Genomic DNA, 12,722 nt, shown 5'->3' with positions numbered 1-12,722 from the left:
GTTATTATTCTTATTTTTAAATTTTAATATAATTTTTGATTTGCAAATTTTATTTATTACTTTTTTCAATTTTGTAAATTTTTTTATTAATTTTTTTTTATTATAATTTTTTCATAAAATTTTAATATGAAAAAATATAAATAATTAAACTACATTACTTTTGTGTACTAAACCAAGACTTATGCGCTATTATATTTTTATTGAAAATGAGAGTTAAATTACATTGTTTTCTATTTTCCAAAAAATAAATTTTTAAGTTGCGATTTTTCACCTCATTGCTACCACATAGCTCTACAAAAACAGTATGCAAAGCACTTCAGCACCATCATTGGCTTATTTTCCAATATTCAGGCCAAACAGTAATCTCTTTTCCAATATTCGCATCAGAGAGGCTTAATGCTTAAACAAACAATTTTTCGCTATCAATAATTACATTCAAGTGGGTATAGTTAGACTAAAGTGCTAAAACCCGCGAATGCATTAACTTTGCTTATTTTGACTTAAAGTTATCGATTAATTAGAGTAGCTGGTACAAAAAAGCATGATATCGAAAAGCAACATTTTTTTGTTGGTATACAAAAATTAAAGTGTGATGTTGAGTTAAGTATGACCGCTGAAGTATTCTTCGCGCTACCCTTTCAACCAACCAACCTTGAGCAAGAACCCGTTTCATAGCCATTTTGGCAATCCACCAAAATCATTCAAATGGACTCGCGAGCGATGTTGAGCTCTCTAGCCGTCTCTCTAACACTTGCCTGACGATTTTAAGTACCATATCCTCCACTTTTTTAATTTATTTATCAGTTGAAGAGGTGGAAGATCGTCCATAACGAGGCATGTCTTCAACGATCTATCTAGACCGTCTTTGAAGGTTTAGTAATTAAAGAAAGTCCTACCAATTATCAACTGTATATTCGAGTTTATTCTCCAAACATTTGATTTCCGACAAAAATGTTCTTCAACTTAGTGTAATTGACTTCCAAAACTTTAAATGAATATTTCTCGTTAAGCTTTTTTCTGAGTTAATTTTTTCAGCTGAGGTTCTCCAAAACAGCTGTATTGATCGATTTAAAATATTCTCACGAGCTTCTTTGATATATGTTTCAATTGATGATTAAAGTACTACGATTTTAATAACAACTTCAATTATTTAAGTCACACTGTAGTCTAAATTTTTTTTTATAAAAATTATATTTATTTTCTTCCTCAACGCCAGAGATATTTTTTTCGGAACTGTTTCTGGAGTTTGGCTACGAGATTAAGGAAATCCAAAATCTTTCAAAAGGGAAAAGTAGTTATAAAAATACATTGAATTATATAGAAGTGTGTTAATTTAATTTTATTTTATTTTATTTATTCAATTAACTGTATAACTCTACAAAAAAATTCACAAAAAAAATTTCAGACTCGCAAGAGGATGTAGGCACTTAAAAAAATCGAGCAAATAATTAAACTCGTTTAATAATAATCACAAACCGTTAAATTTTTGTAATATTTCAACTAGTCCGCAACTAGTCGTAATCGTTTCAGTTCAGTACTAGTAACTTTACTTTCAAATATAATAGAGTTTCTTTATTTTTCACAGTGTACTTAGTATATTCGCATAACACTTGTTAGCTGGCTGTCCATATATACCTGACATATCCAAGTAATGCATACATTAATGCATCAGTTGCAATGCAATATCCTTTTTGAGTATTTCACTGTGATATGGATTCCTAGCTTACAGTGTTTTGTGTTAAGAATTTCGCTGTTATAAAAGAGAACTCTGAGACTATTCAGGATCAATGTTTTTTTTAATTTTGCTTGTAGTGGAAATGTTCAGAAATTAATTTTTGAGGTTAGTTTGGATAGAAATGAAGTTTTTTGAAATTAGTTTTCGATAATACGTTGGAAAGCAGTGCATTTTTTTGAAGTTAGTTATCCCGGGTAAGCATTTTTAACTTTAGTTGTTGTGGAACTGCTTAGACATGCGTTTTTCAGGTTAGTTTGGAAAGAAGTGAAGTTTTTTGAGGTTATTTCTCAATATGTTGTTGGAAAGAAGTCAAATTTGTTGAGGTTAGTTTTCAAGATTAGGTTGTACAAGAGTATTTTATGATGGCATGCATTTTTCAGATTAGTTTGGAAAGAAGTGAGGTCTTTTGAGGTTAGCTCTCAATATGATGTTGGATAGAAGTGAAATTTTCTGAGGTTAGTTTTCTAGATTAGATAAGAGTACTTTTTATTGCACTAAGTGTTTGATATAAAAAATATTCTGTTTCTGTAGAATATTATATTTTTCGGTTAAGTAAACCCTAAAAACTTCGGTATCTTCAGAGAAACATTTATTCCGGAATTTTTTTTTCACATATTTTTGGTCGACAACAACTTTCTTATTTTATTGATTATTTTTTCTACAAATTGTTTACTACAGTGGCTTATAAAAATCTACAGATGAAGTAGATATACATGGCTAGGTGGCAACTCTCCTCAAAATAAGTCAGAAGGCAGTGATTTCCACATTTAGTACACCCTGAAAAGTCTAAAAATATTATGGACTTGCAGGTCTAGCTGGCAACTCTAATCGAAATGTGTCAAAATTCAGAGATGATCGCATTTGGTTCACCAATGTGACGTAGTTTTCTAAAAATCTAATAGATCTTCAAGACTAGTTGGCAACTCTACTCAAAAAAATCCAAAACAATGTCCAAATTGAAGGCTTCCCATATACACATGGTACCTTCAGAAAAGTTGTTTTGCCAGCAAAGCAATACTAAACACATTTGAATATCGATATTTGAGAGATAACAGCACCGTCAACTGCATCCTACCCAGCGCCTAATATTCATCATTCATATTCAAAACATATTTAAAAGTTTCAAAATCTTGTCTACCACACTGTAGCCAACGTGATGTGGCATAGAGCGAATGTAAATTATCCTGATTCCTTCTCGCCTGCAATATATTCCGAGCTCAGCAGTTCCCAGCCAGCTCTAGTGCGCATTCAATCACAAGCTAGCTTTACAGCGGCTGAATGGACATACAAACTCGTGTGGCATACAATCACATATCAAAATCTCACGCACACACATATACATCTAGCATTCGCATTAAAGCTGCTCGTACGTGTTTTCATAATGGCATATCGGATTTTTCGCACTAGCTTCGCGTTCAGTCGATAATACCGGCATATACTGGTGCTTACCTATGCATATCGGTGTATATACATACATACTGGCATTTTTTTCTGTATATCTATATGTATCAAGATATTCCTTCTATGCACATCACACGTGCATTCGTCGCTTCCAAGTAGAATGCCGAGCAAACCACTTGTGCTGAGGATGAAAAAAAAAAAAACAGAATAAAAGTGTACAACAACAAGGATAACAGTGGTGCACATAACAAATCTGAAATACAATATTGCCGACAATAACAACAAGTGCACCTCTAAAGTACTATGCAGCTACCACGTACAAACAATCACACACACACTTACATACATATAAAGCTGGAAATATCGGTGTAGTACAAAGGCGCATCGGGAGTAGAGTATGTCACGAACGATATTTTAAAGGAGCATTGCCCTTCAAGCACTGCCACATGCATATGCACATATACATATAAGCATTTGTGTATGTACGTATGTATGTGTGGACACGCCTTCGAGTGCGCTGATGCATACTTACTATTTAATAATGCTCTATAAGGATGTGCTAACAAATATGCATGCAATTGAGCTATGAGCCTGAATTTGTACGGTACATATGTATATACTTGTATGTATATGAGGATTCAAGTGTATATATTTATATACATATATGTGCATTTTAAAGTGAAATGAAAGTGGCAAGGAAAGTGGTTTTGAATTGCGGCACGGCTTTTTTACTCGACGATTATTTAGGCGCTTTAAAGCGTGTAAAAATTTAAAGGACGAAGGCATCATGGACATAGTCTTGTAGGACCCAAGGTGGTGATCTAGTGGCTGATGTTCAGTGCATACTGAAGTTATGGAGAGAACACTGCTGCAGCCTGCTGAATGGCAGTGAAAATGTAACATCTGGAAATGGCTAATCCGGTTCCCCAATTGATTACGATGGAATAGATGTTCCATTACACGACTGTGATGAGGTTCGTATAGCAATTAAACGCCGCAAAACAAAAGAAAGCGGCAGATGCCGATGGGTTATCGGCCGAGATATTCAAATACGGCGGCGAGGAACTGTTAAGGAGCATTCATCAGCTTCTTTGTAGAATATGGTCGGTTGAAAGCATGCCCGATGAGTGCAACCTAAGTGTACTCTGTCCGATTCACAAAAAGACCCCAAAATGTGCGCCAATTACCGTCGGATAAGTCTCCTTAATATCGCATATAAGCACTTATCGAGCATAGTGTGATTTTGGACCGCAGAAATCTACTACCGACCAGATTTCAGCATACGCCAAATCTTGGAAAAGATCCGTGAAAGAAAGATCGACACACTCCACCCCTTTGTTTATTTTAAAGTCACCTACGACAGCACGAAAAGGAACTGCCTCTATGCGACTGTGTCTGAACTTGATATTCGTGTAAAACTAAAACGGCTGTATAAACTGACGTTAAGAAATTCCAAAAGCTCCATCAGGTTCGGAAAGGACCTCCCCGCCCCTTTCGATACCAAGCGAGGTTTGAGACAAGGCGACTCGCCATCGTGCGACTTCTTCTACTGTTGGAGAAATTAATTCAAGCTGCAGTTCTCTACAAGGCATGGGCAATAGCCTCTTCCGATGAGTCGGCCTTGGGAGTGTTAGAAAGAATGGTTTTGCGGAAGATTTATGGTGCTTTACGCGTTGGCAATGGCAAGTACTACAGTAGATGGAACGATGAGCTGTACGAAATGTACGGCGACATTTACATAGTTCAGCGAGTTAAGAGACAGCGGCTGCACTGGCTAGGTCATGTTGTCCGGATGGAATAGAACAATCCAGCTTTGCAGGTTTCCGATTCAGTACCCGCCGGTGTAAGCAGAGGGAGGGAAAGACCTCTACTCAGTTGGGGAGATCAGGTGGAGAATGACCTGGTTGCACTTGGTATCTCGTACTGACACCAAATAGCTATAACATACGTCAGTAAAGAAGAAGAAGAAGCCATAATGGATCTCCTTGAGACCTAAATATAATATTTCTTGAGAACCTATTGAAGCTTTAAAGTCAAATAAAGCCTAAAACATTCCTCTTTTATAGAACTTAGGTTTGACATCTATTTATAATATTTTTTTTCATAAGGTGGCAACTCTACTCGATTATATGAAATGAAATGTGCCCAAATTCACCTTTTTCCGCATAATTTCCGCAAGTATTTCTAAAATGCTGTGCTATTTCATCTCTTCTTCACATGATTTTTGTCGATGGATGGAAACTTTGTGCCAAAATAAATAAAAATTAAATATTTCCCAAATCATTACTCGACTTTTCTCTTGATTTGTTCGAAATTTGTTATTTCAATTTCTCGAGAACCACAATTATGTTAAAAATACATAATTTTTTCTATAGGTGGCAACTCTACATGAAAAAATTTCCAAAGTTATGGTTTTCTAAAAATTTTCTATCTTTTAAATATTTTTATTTTTTATTTAAAAAGGGGGCAACTCTATTTGAAAATATAAAATACATATTTCCACATTTGTAATTCTTCGCATATCTTCCGAAAGAATTTCTTAAATGCTTTAAACTTGGACATTTTGTTTTAGCTTTTGCACTTTGTCGATAATTGGCAACTCTGCCCTTAATTGAATGAAAATTAAACTCATCAAGACTGCTTTTGTATTATTGAAATAGCGGTATTTGAAAAGGACTATTTAAGTTCTTTCGAAACGACATTTATGATCGACAAAAATCCTTACAGTTCTAGAACCAAGCGAGTTTTTGAGATAAAATATAGAAATTTGTATATCTCCTTTTAAGTTGTGGCATATTTTCGTCTGGTCGTTGCCCTTAAAATTGAATTTCTAAAAATTTAATTGTTTAATTTCATACTAAAGGGTCGTAAGCAATAGTTTTTGATTAACAACTCGAGTGAGTTTTGCAAAAAAGTTATTTGCATATACCTGGGGTATTTTCTATAGCTTAGTTTATATTCATGTTGACTTAACTTAGAATTTTGATGGAATTAAATATACATGCCAGTTTAATTAAAGAAATTCCAATTACATATAGGTATGTAATACAGTAATCTCTCGTTAACTGAACCTTGATTAATTGAACAACCGATTTATTTGAAGCAGCTGAACAAAAATAAAGTTTTTATACCTCCAGAAGCATGTTTAATAAAGTCTGATAGACAGAATTCCGATTCCTTTTTCCTTATACCAGAAAAAGTTATCAAAATTAGGACTCTTTTAGAGCTATAGACTGGCATAACCACACTATAAATAATATAATAAAAGTATTTTTTTTTTTCAATTAATTTTAGTTTACTATTTTTTCGCAAGAGTTGTTAAAGATTTGGCCTTTCAGATTATCCGCTTAGCGTTTACCACCAAAGTCTAGTTTAGTGGAGCCTACTGTTCATGCATGTTTTTCAATGCATTTACTTCATATGTCCATACATATATACTAATGCAAGACTGCCTGCACACGCCGAAAATGTTCATTTCAATATAAATAGCAATATGCCAAAGCTATTATTGAAACAATCACAAAATATTGTAGGCAATCAAAGGACTAAAATTTAATTGGAATTCCCTTATTTGTTATGAAATTCTAATTATCTCAATTCCCTGCAGCTAACGGAAGAAAATTCATCAAAAACGTAGGAAAACACAGCCGCAACGTTAAAGCCAAGTTGGCTAGTGAAGCTGCTGGACATTTCTTTTATTGCAGGAATTTTTGTCAAAATGTCAGTTGCAGGTATTACGTAGGTACGGATGTATGTATGTATATGCTGGTTTCAATTATGAGGCAAATAGATGGAAGTTGGTAAACATGACGTAATTAAGCGGGGTGTGTGCACAGAAAATGCAATCAAAATGTATAAGGAATTAGAAGTAAAAATTTCTAAATAAAAAATATTTATAAAATAATTAAATTTAAGAAAATAACTTAATTTTCTTTTAAATTTAAAAATATCATAAAATAAATAATTAAAAAACAAGAAAAAGATTAAAAAAAATTATTTAATAAAATTAAGAAAAAATTAACCATAATTAAAAGAACGTGAAAATTCTAAATGAAAAAAAAACGTAAATGAAGATTATAAAAACTTGGAAAAAATTGTATGAAAGAAAAAAACTAAAGAAAATTTAAAATAATTACATTAAAGAAAACGCAAAACCATAAAAAAAATATGACAAAATATTAAAAAGTATGAAAAAATTAAAAGTTGTTTAAAGATCTTATCGATTTTTAATTTTTTTAATTCAATATTTTAAAAATCTTTAAGGTTTCTCATGTTAAAAAATTGGAACAAATTTAAATAAAATATTAAAAAAAATTAAAATAAATTAAATATATTAAAAACAAATATTTTTTTCAATCATACATTTCAAATTCTCAATCTTACAAAATCATACAGAAAATTCAGAAAATAATTAAATTAAAGAAGAATTAAAAAATTTAACTTAAAAATTACAAAAACAAAAAAAACGCAAAGTTGAAGCAAATTTAAAAAAAACAAGAAAAACAAAAAAAATAACAATTTAAAAAATTTAAGAAAAATTTAAAAATAATTAAAGGATGTTAAAAATGCTGAAATAAAAAATTAAATATAGAAGAAAAAAAAACAACAATAAAAACTTATGAAAGTTAATAATTTTAAAAAAATTATATATATTTTTTTATTTAAAAATATTAAACAAATTACTTTAAAGAATAGAAAAAATATTAAGGAAAAAATATAAAAAAATTAAAAAAAATTTTAAAATAAAAAAATTAAGAAAAGATAGTATAATTTATAAGAATAACAAAATATTAGATTAAAAACAAAAAAAAAATATATGAAAAAAAAATAAAACTAAATTTAAAATTTGGAAAAAATTAGAAACGTAGAAAAAAAAAAAAGTTTTAAAATTTAAAAAAATAATAGAAAATTATTTAATTTTTTAAGAAATTAAAAATAGATTTAAAACAGGAAAAAATTTGATATAAAATAAAAATAAATTTAAAATTTAAGAAGAAAAATTAAGAAAATCCTATTAATTTTTTTAATTTAAAAGAAATTTAAAAAATTACATTAAAAATGGAAAAAATAATTTATAATAATTAAAATAAAATTAAATATATTGAAAGAAATTATTTATTATGAATTAAAAAATCAAAAATCGATAAAAATTCGAACAAAGTTAAGTAAAAAAAATTATAAAGAATTTAAGGAAAATTAAAAAACACAATTAAATTTATTTAAAAAAAATATATTTTTCTAAACAAACATTAAAAATTCTCAATTAAAAAAAATCACAAAAAGAAAATTTTTTTGCTACACTGCAATCCTTCCACTAAAACCATGCCACTCATTAAATAATTTTGCCGGCTTAGCGCTGTATCATTTATACATATATTTTTATATGCATGCTCAACTTGGCATCAAAATTTTTACCGCATTTATCTCATTTTTTATGCGTCCTGCCAGTAAATTCCACTTTAACTTGCAACATGGTTTTGTGTGTACATTTTTTGATTTTTTTCATTTTTTTTCAATTATGTTCTTCAACTTCTTCAGCTGCTCCTTGAGAATTTTTTCTGCCTTACACTACTTTTTACCGCATTTCCTGTGGCAATGCTCCGAAAAAAAGCGAACCAAATCACTGCAACATGACAACGCAGTCAAATAAAAGAGCGACGCTGCGTCGCAAAGATTTCACCACAAATTGTGGCATGGCCAGGTGTAATGTTGCTAATGATTTTTATTTTTTATAATTTTATTTTTTATCTTCTTTTTGGTATGAAAGCTGACGGTAACGGCAACTGACAATAATGACGCAAGAGAGTACTAAAAGCAGAAGAAATAAAAAATGTGCTAAGAACGAGGGAATTAAAAAAAGTAAATATGAAGTGGCGCAGCATAACTGCAGTGAGCTTGAAACATTTTTGTATCAGTCTATCGGCCTCCGAATGAAACCAAGGCAGTGCTGTGGTATGACATAAAAAAAGCACTACAAGCAATGTCCACTTGAGAAAATATCCTAAGGACAATAGCATCAAATGAAGTCAATCACTCAAACCATTAAACTTAATTTTGAGGATATTCTTTTTCTGCTGATGTTGCTGACGTGTTTGTGGCACAATTTCTGGCTTTCTCCAAACGGCGTTGTAAGCAACGCTGCCACCACCGCTCTAGCTGGTATCTTGCTTGGATTTTTTTCATCCACTAAAGTATTTTTCGTTTCAACGTAATTTTTCCCCAATACCACTTTGTTGCTGAGAGTTTTTTTGACAATCTGTTGTTACTTTTGTGCTGTGTTTGATGTTATTTTGGTAGTTTAGTTCTGTGGCATACCTTCAATGTTGCAAGTTGGTATTTGAGTTGTATAGCCAATGAATTGATGTGCTGACTTGGCGATTCATTTCCAAGCAGTATTTTTGGAATAAACATTTTGAAATAAGTTATCGATTTTCATACCGTTAGAGCTCTTATTTTCCTATTCTTTTGAGCATTAAAGCATGTTGCAATGAAAAAGTTTTTCTTTCTGGCGAATGTTGATATTGATATCAATGTTTATCGATAATTTCGGTGTTCACAAAAATTATCGATTATTAATATATTTTTATTGGTAAATTTTTTTAATGATTTTTTTAATTTTTAATATTAGATATCGATATCAATATGTATCGATAATTTTCATGTTCCAAAAAATTATCGATTATTAATCGATTTTTATTAATCAATATTTTTAATGAAATAACGTAAGTATTAGCATACGCACTTATATAGCATCCCCATTACTCCGCATTTTGATACCGAAGGAATGTTATCGCGTTGGTATTATTACATACATATGCGTGATAGAAAATAAAATATATCGATAAAAAATAATGCTCAACGTTCTTTTATATTCGATTTCGAATGTGAATTCAATGGTAAGCTCTTATTAATTTTATGTGAAATTATATTTACATAAGTTAATTTAGGCTAAAAGGTCGATTAAAAGCAATCGATCCCGCTTGGTCAGTAGAAAAATTTCCGGCAATCATACAAATGTCTTGAGCGAATTTGGAGAAAAAGCCGGAATCTCAACAATTTTGTAGCAGACCCGAAGAGCTTTATTGAGTTTCGAAAGTATTTTCGTTCAATTATGGCTTCTTTTGACTCACTTTGGGTCAGAGGCTTTTGTAGCATACTTATTAAAGAAAGCTTGTCTTTTTTTAATTAATTATTTCCAATTTTTAATCTCATTACAGATATTTTTTATGGATTTATATTTCCTAATTACAACTTATTTATTTAGAATATTTTGTAATAAATTTTTCTAATTTTTAACTTTTTTGTTTTATTTCCAGGAACCCAAGTCCAAACAAGTACGTAACGCATGATTTTTCTTCTTTTATTATTTTACGATTAAAATATATTTTCCTAATATTTATAACACTTAAATTGTATACCCTAAACTCGAGTTTATTATTTTTTGGTGTTTATCCCTTAACTCAATTACCAAACTCGAAGTTACTCATACAAAATAGCAACTAGCTCGACATAACGCCTCACTCTTGCTTAAATCTTAATAAACTCAAAATCTTGAACTCGAGTTATTGCATATCTTGGTGTTTATCATTAAACTCAATTTGCAAACTCGGGGTTATTCATACAAAATAGCGACTAACTCGACTTAAACACTCATCGTTTCGTAAATGAGAGCATTATTAATAAACTCAAAACCTTAAACTCGAGTTTATGAAGCCATACATGCCAAAACTGACTTTTCATAATTTTTTCCGATATTCTTCATTTCATAAAATAATGTTTATTTGGTGCACATTGAAGTATTCATAATTAATTTTCTACGCCTGCTCACATGTGTCCAACTGTCGAACGGTTTGTTCCGATGCGTCGTTCTGCATTATTTTTGGCTGGTTCGTTGGCATTCGGATTAATGTACCCACCCATATATCTTTACACATATGTATGTACAAGTATGCGGTAGGTACAGAAATGAATGACAAAGACGCAATTTGTGGCAGATGTTTTACTTTTAATTGGTTTTTAAAGCGTCACACTACAACTGAGTGTTGTTTTCTACTCATTGCTTATTCTTCGGAGTTCATTAACCTGCGCTTAAGAGGCGGGCACAAATTATTTATAGATTTTATACATGTGCCGATACTTAGGACAGGCTTAAGGAAATTCGAGACATTTATTGGTTATACCTAAGATTCAAATAAACATATCTACATACATATGTATGTACATATGTACATATGATTGGAAAATATACATTTTTGAGTGAGTTTGAAAATATGTTTTTAGTTCGGAATTTTCGTTTCCGTTACTTTTGATGTAACTATTTTAAGATTGTTTGACTACAATTACTTAAAGTTTTTTAGTATTTTCGAAAAATAAAGATTTTCCATTAGGTGGCAACTCCATAAATTTTTTTCTGTCGAAAGTCATTTAAAGCGTTTAATTTTATGTAGTTCTAATAATTTTAACCAACTATTTCTAACGGAATTACAAGTGGCAACTCTTTTCTTAAAAACTAACTTTTGAATATTTTAAAATATTTGTATATATAAAGCGTGTTTGAAATGTGTGAATTCTTATGTTTTTATGATTAAAATAAGGCTTTCTTCACTTAAGTGGCAACTACGTAAAATTATTATTTGTGTTATTATTAGCCAATTTTAATTTCCAAAGTTTACATATGTATAAAAGTTACAAAAAAAATTTTGTGGAAAATTATGCATTTTTTTGGTGATTTCTCTCTTCATTAAAAAACTTTTAGCGTTTCAGAAAAAAAGTTTTCAGTTATGTGGCAACCCCACAAAAATTTTTTGTTCTATCAAAAGTGGCTTAAAACGTTTAAATAAAAATATTATGCAGTTCCAAAACTTTTTTGTTATCAACAATTTCTAAAGAAAATACATGTGGCAACTCTTTGCTTAAAATCAAGTTTTTGAATATATGAAAGCATTTGTACATATAAAATCTGTTTGTAATGTGTGAATTTTCTATGTTTTTAAAAACATAATAACGTTTTCGGTTAGGTGGCAACTCTGAACAACTATTAACTTTTATTTTATAGTTAAAAGCCTGCAAATGCGCCCAACAATTATCGAAAAAAAAAATTAAAAAAATTTGAGTAAAAAATTATGAATTTTCGTGTTGATTGCTCTCTTCGTTTTAAACCGTTACTTTATTTTAATAAACTCATTATTTCTGTTTTATTTCTAAATGAACATTTTTTTTGTGTTTGCTAATGTCGAGCAATTGAACATTTTGCATCAAACACACTCGCCTATACATGCTTACACGGTGATTGCTTTCAATTACATACATTTTGTTGCCGTTGTTGTGTTGCTCATTGCTCTCATTGTTTAGAGGCACTTAAAAGCGCTTAAATTGATTAATAAAAACAAATCACGACTATGTCTGCGCAATTTAGCTCAACACTAACCGTCGCGGCTACCAAAGGCGTACATATACACATACAACCATACACAAATACATAAATACTGACATGCATTCGCACTCACCAAAGTTGCTGCTGTGATTTTGTGTATGCTGCTCATTTTTTTCTAGACAATTTAAATAGGAAAATGCTGTGGCATAAATC

General features: G+C 30.6%; 1 protein-coding gene across 1 annotated transcript in view; it reads left to right on the top strand.

Annotated features, from left to right (window-relative positions):
• The window catches only part of LOC120777050 (DNA N6-methyl adenine demethylase-like), a 132,736-nt gene that overhangs the window by 57,614 nt on the left and 62,400 nt on the right, over positions 1–12,722 (top strand). The window contains exon 3 of the mRNA XM_040108161.1: positions 10,453–10,470. Coding sequence (XP_039964095.1) covers positions 10,453–10,470 — 18 coding nt within the window. The remainder of the gene's footprint in view (positions 1–10,452; positions 10,471–12,722) is intronic.

This window comes from Bactrocera tryoni, chromosome 5 (assembly GCF_016617805.1).
Source record: "Bactrocera tryoni isolate S06 chromosome 5, CSIRO_BtryS06_freeze2, whole genome shotgun sequence".
NCBI classification, from domain to species: domain Eukaryota; kingdom Metazoa; phylum Arthropoda; class Insecta; order Diptera; family Tephritidae; genus Bactrocera; species Bactrocera tryoni.
Note: the sequence above shows the minus strand (reverse complement) of the source record. Positions and strands in the feature narration are given on the sequence as shown.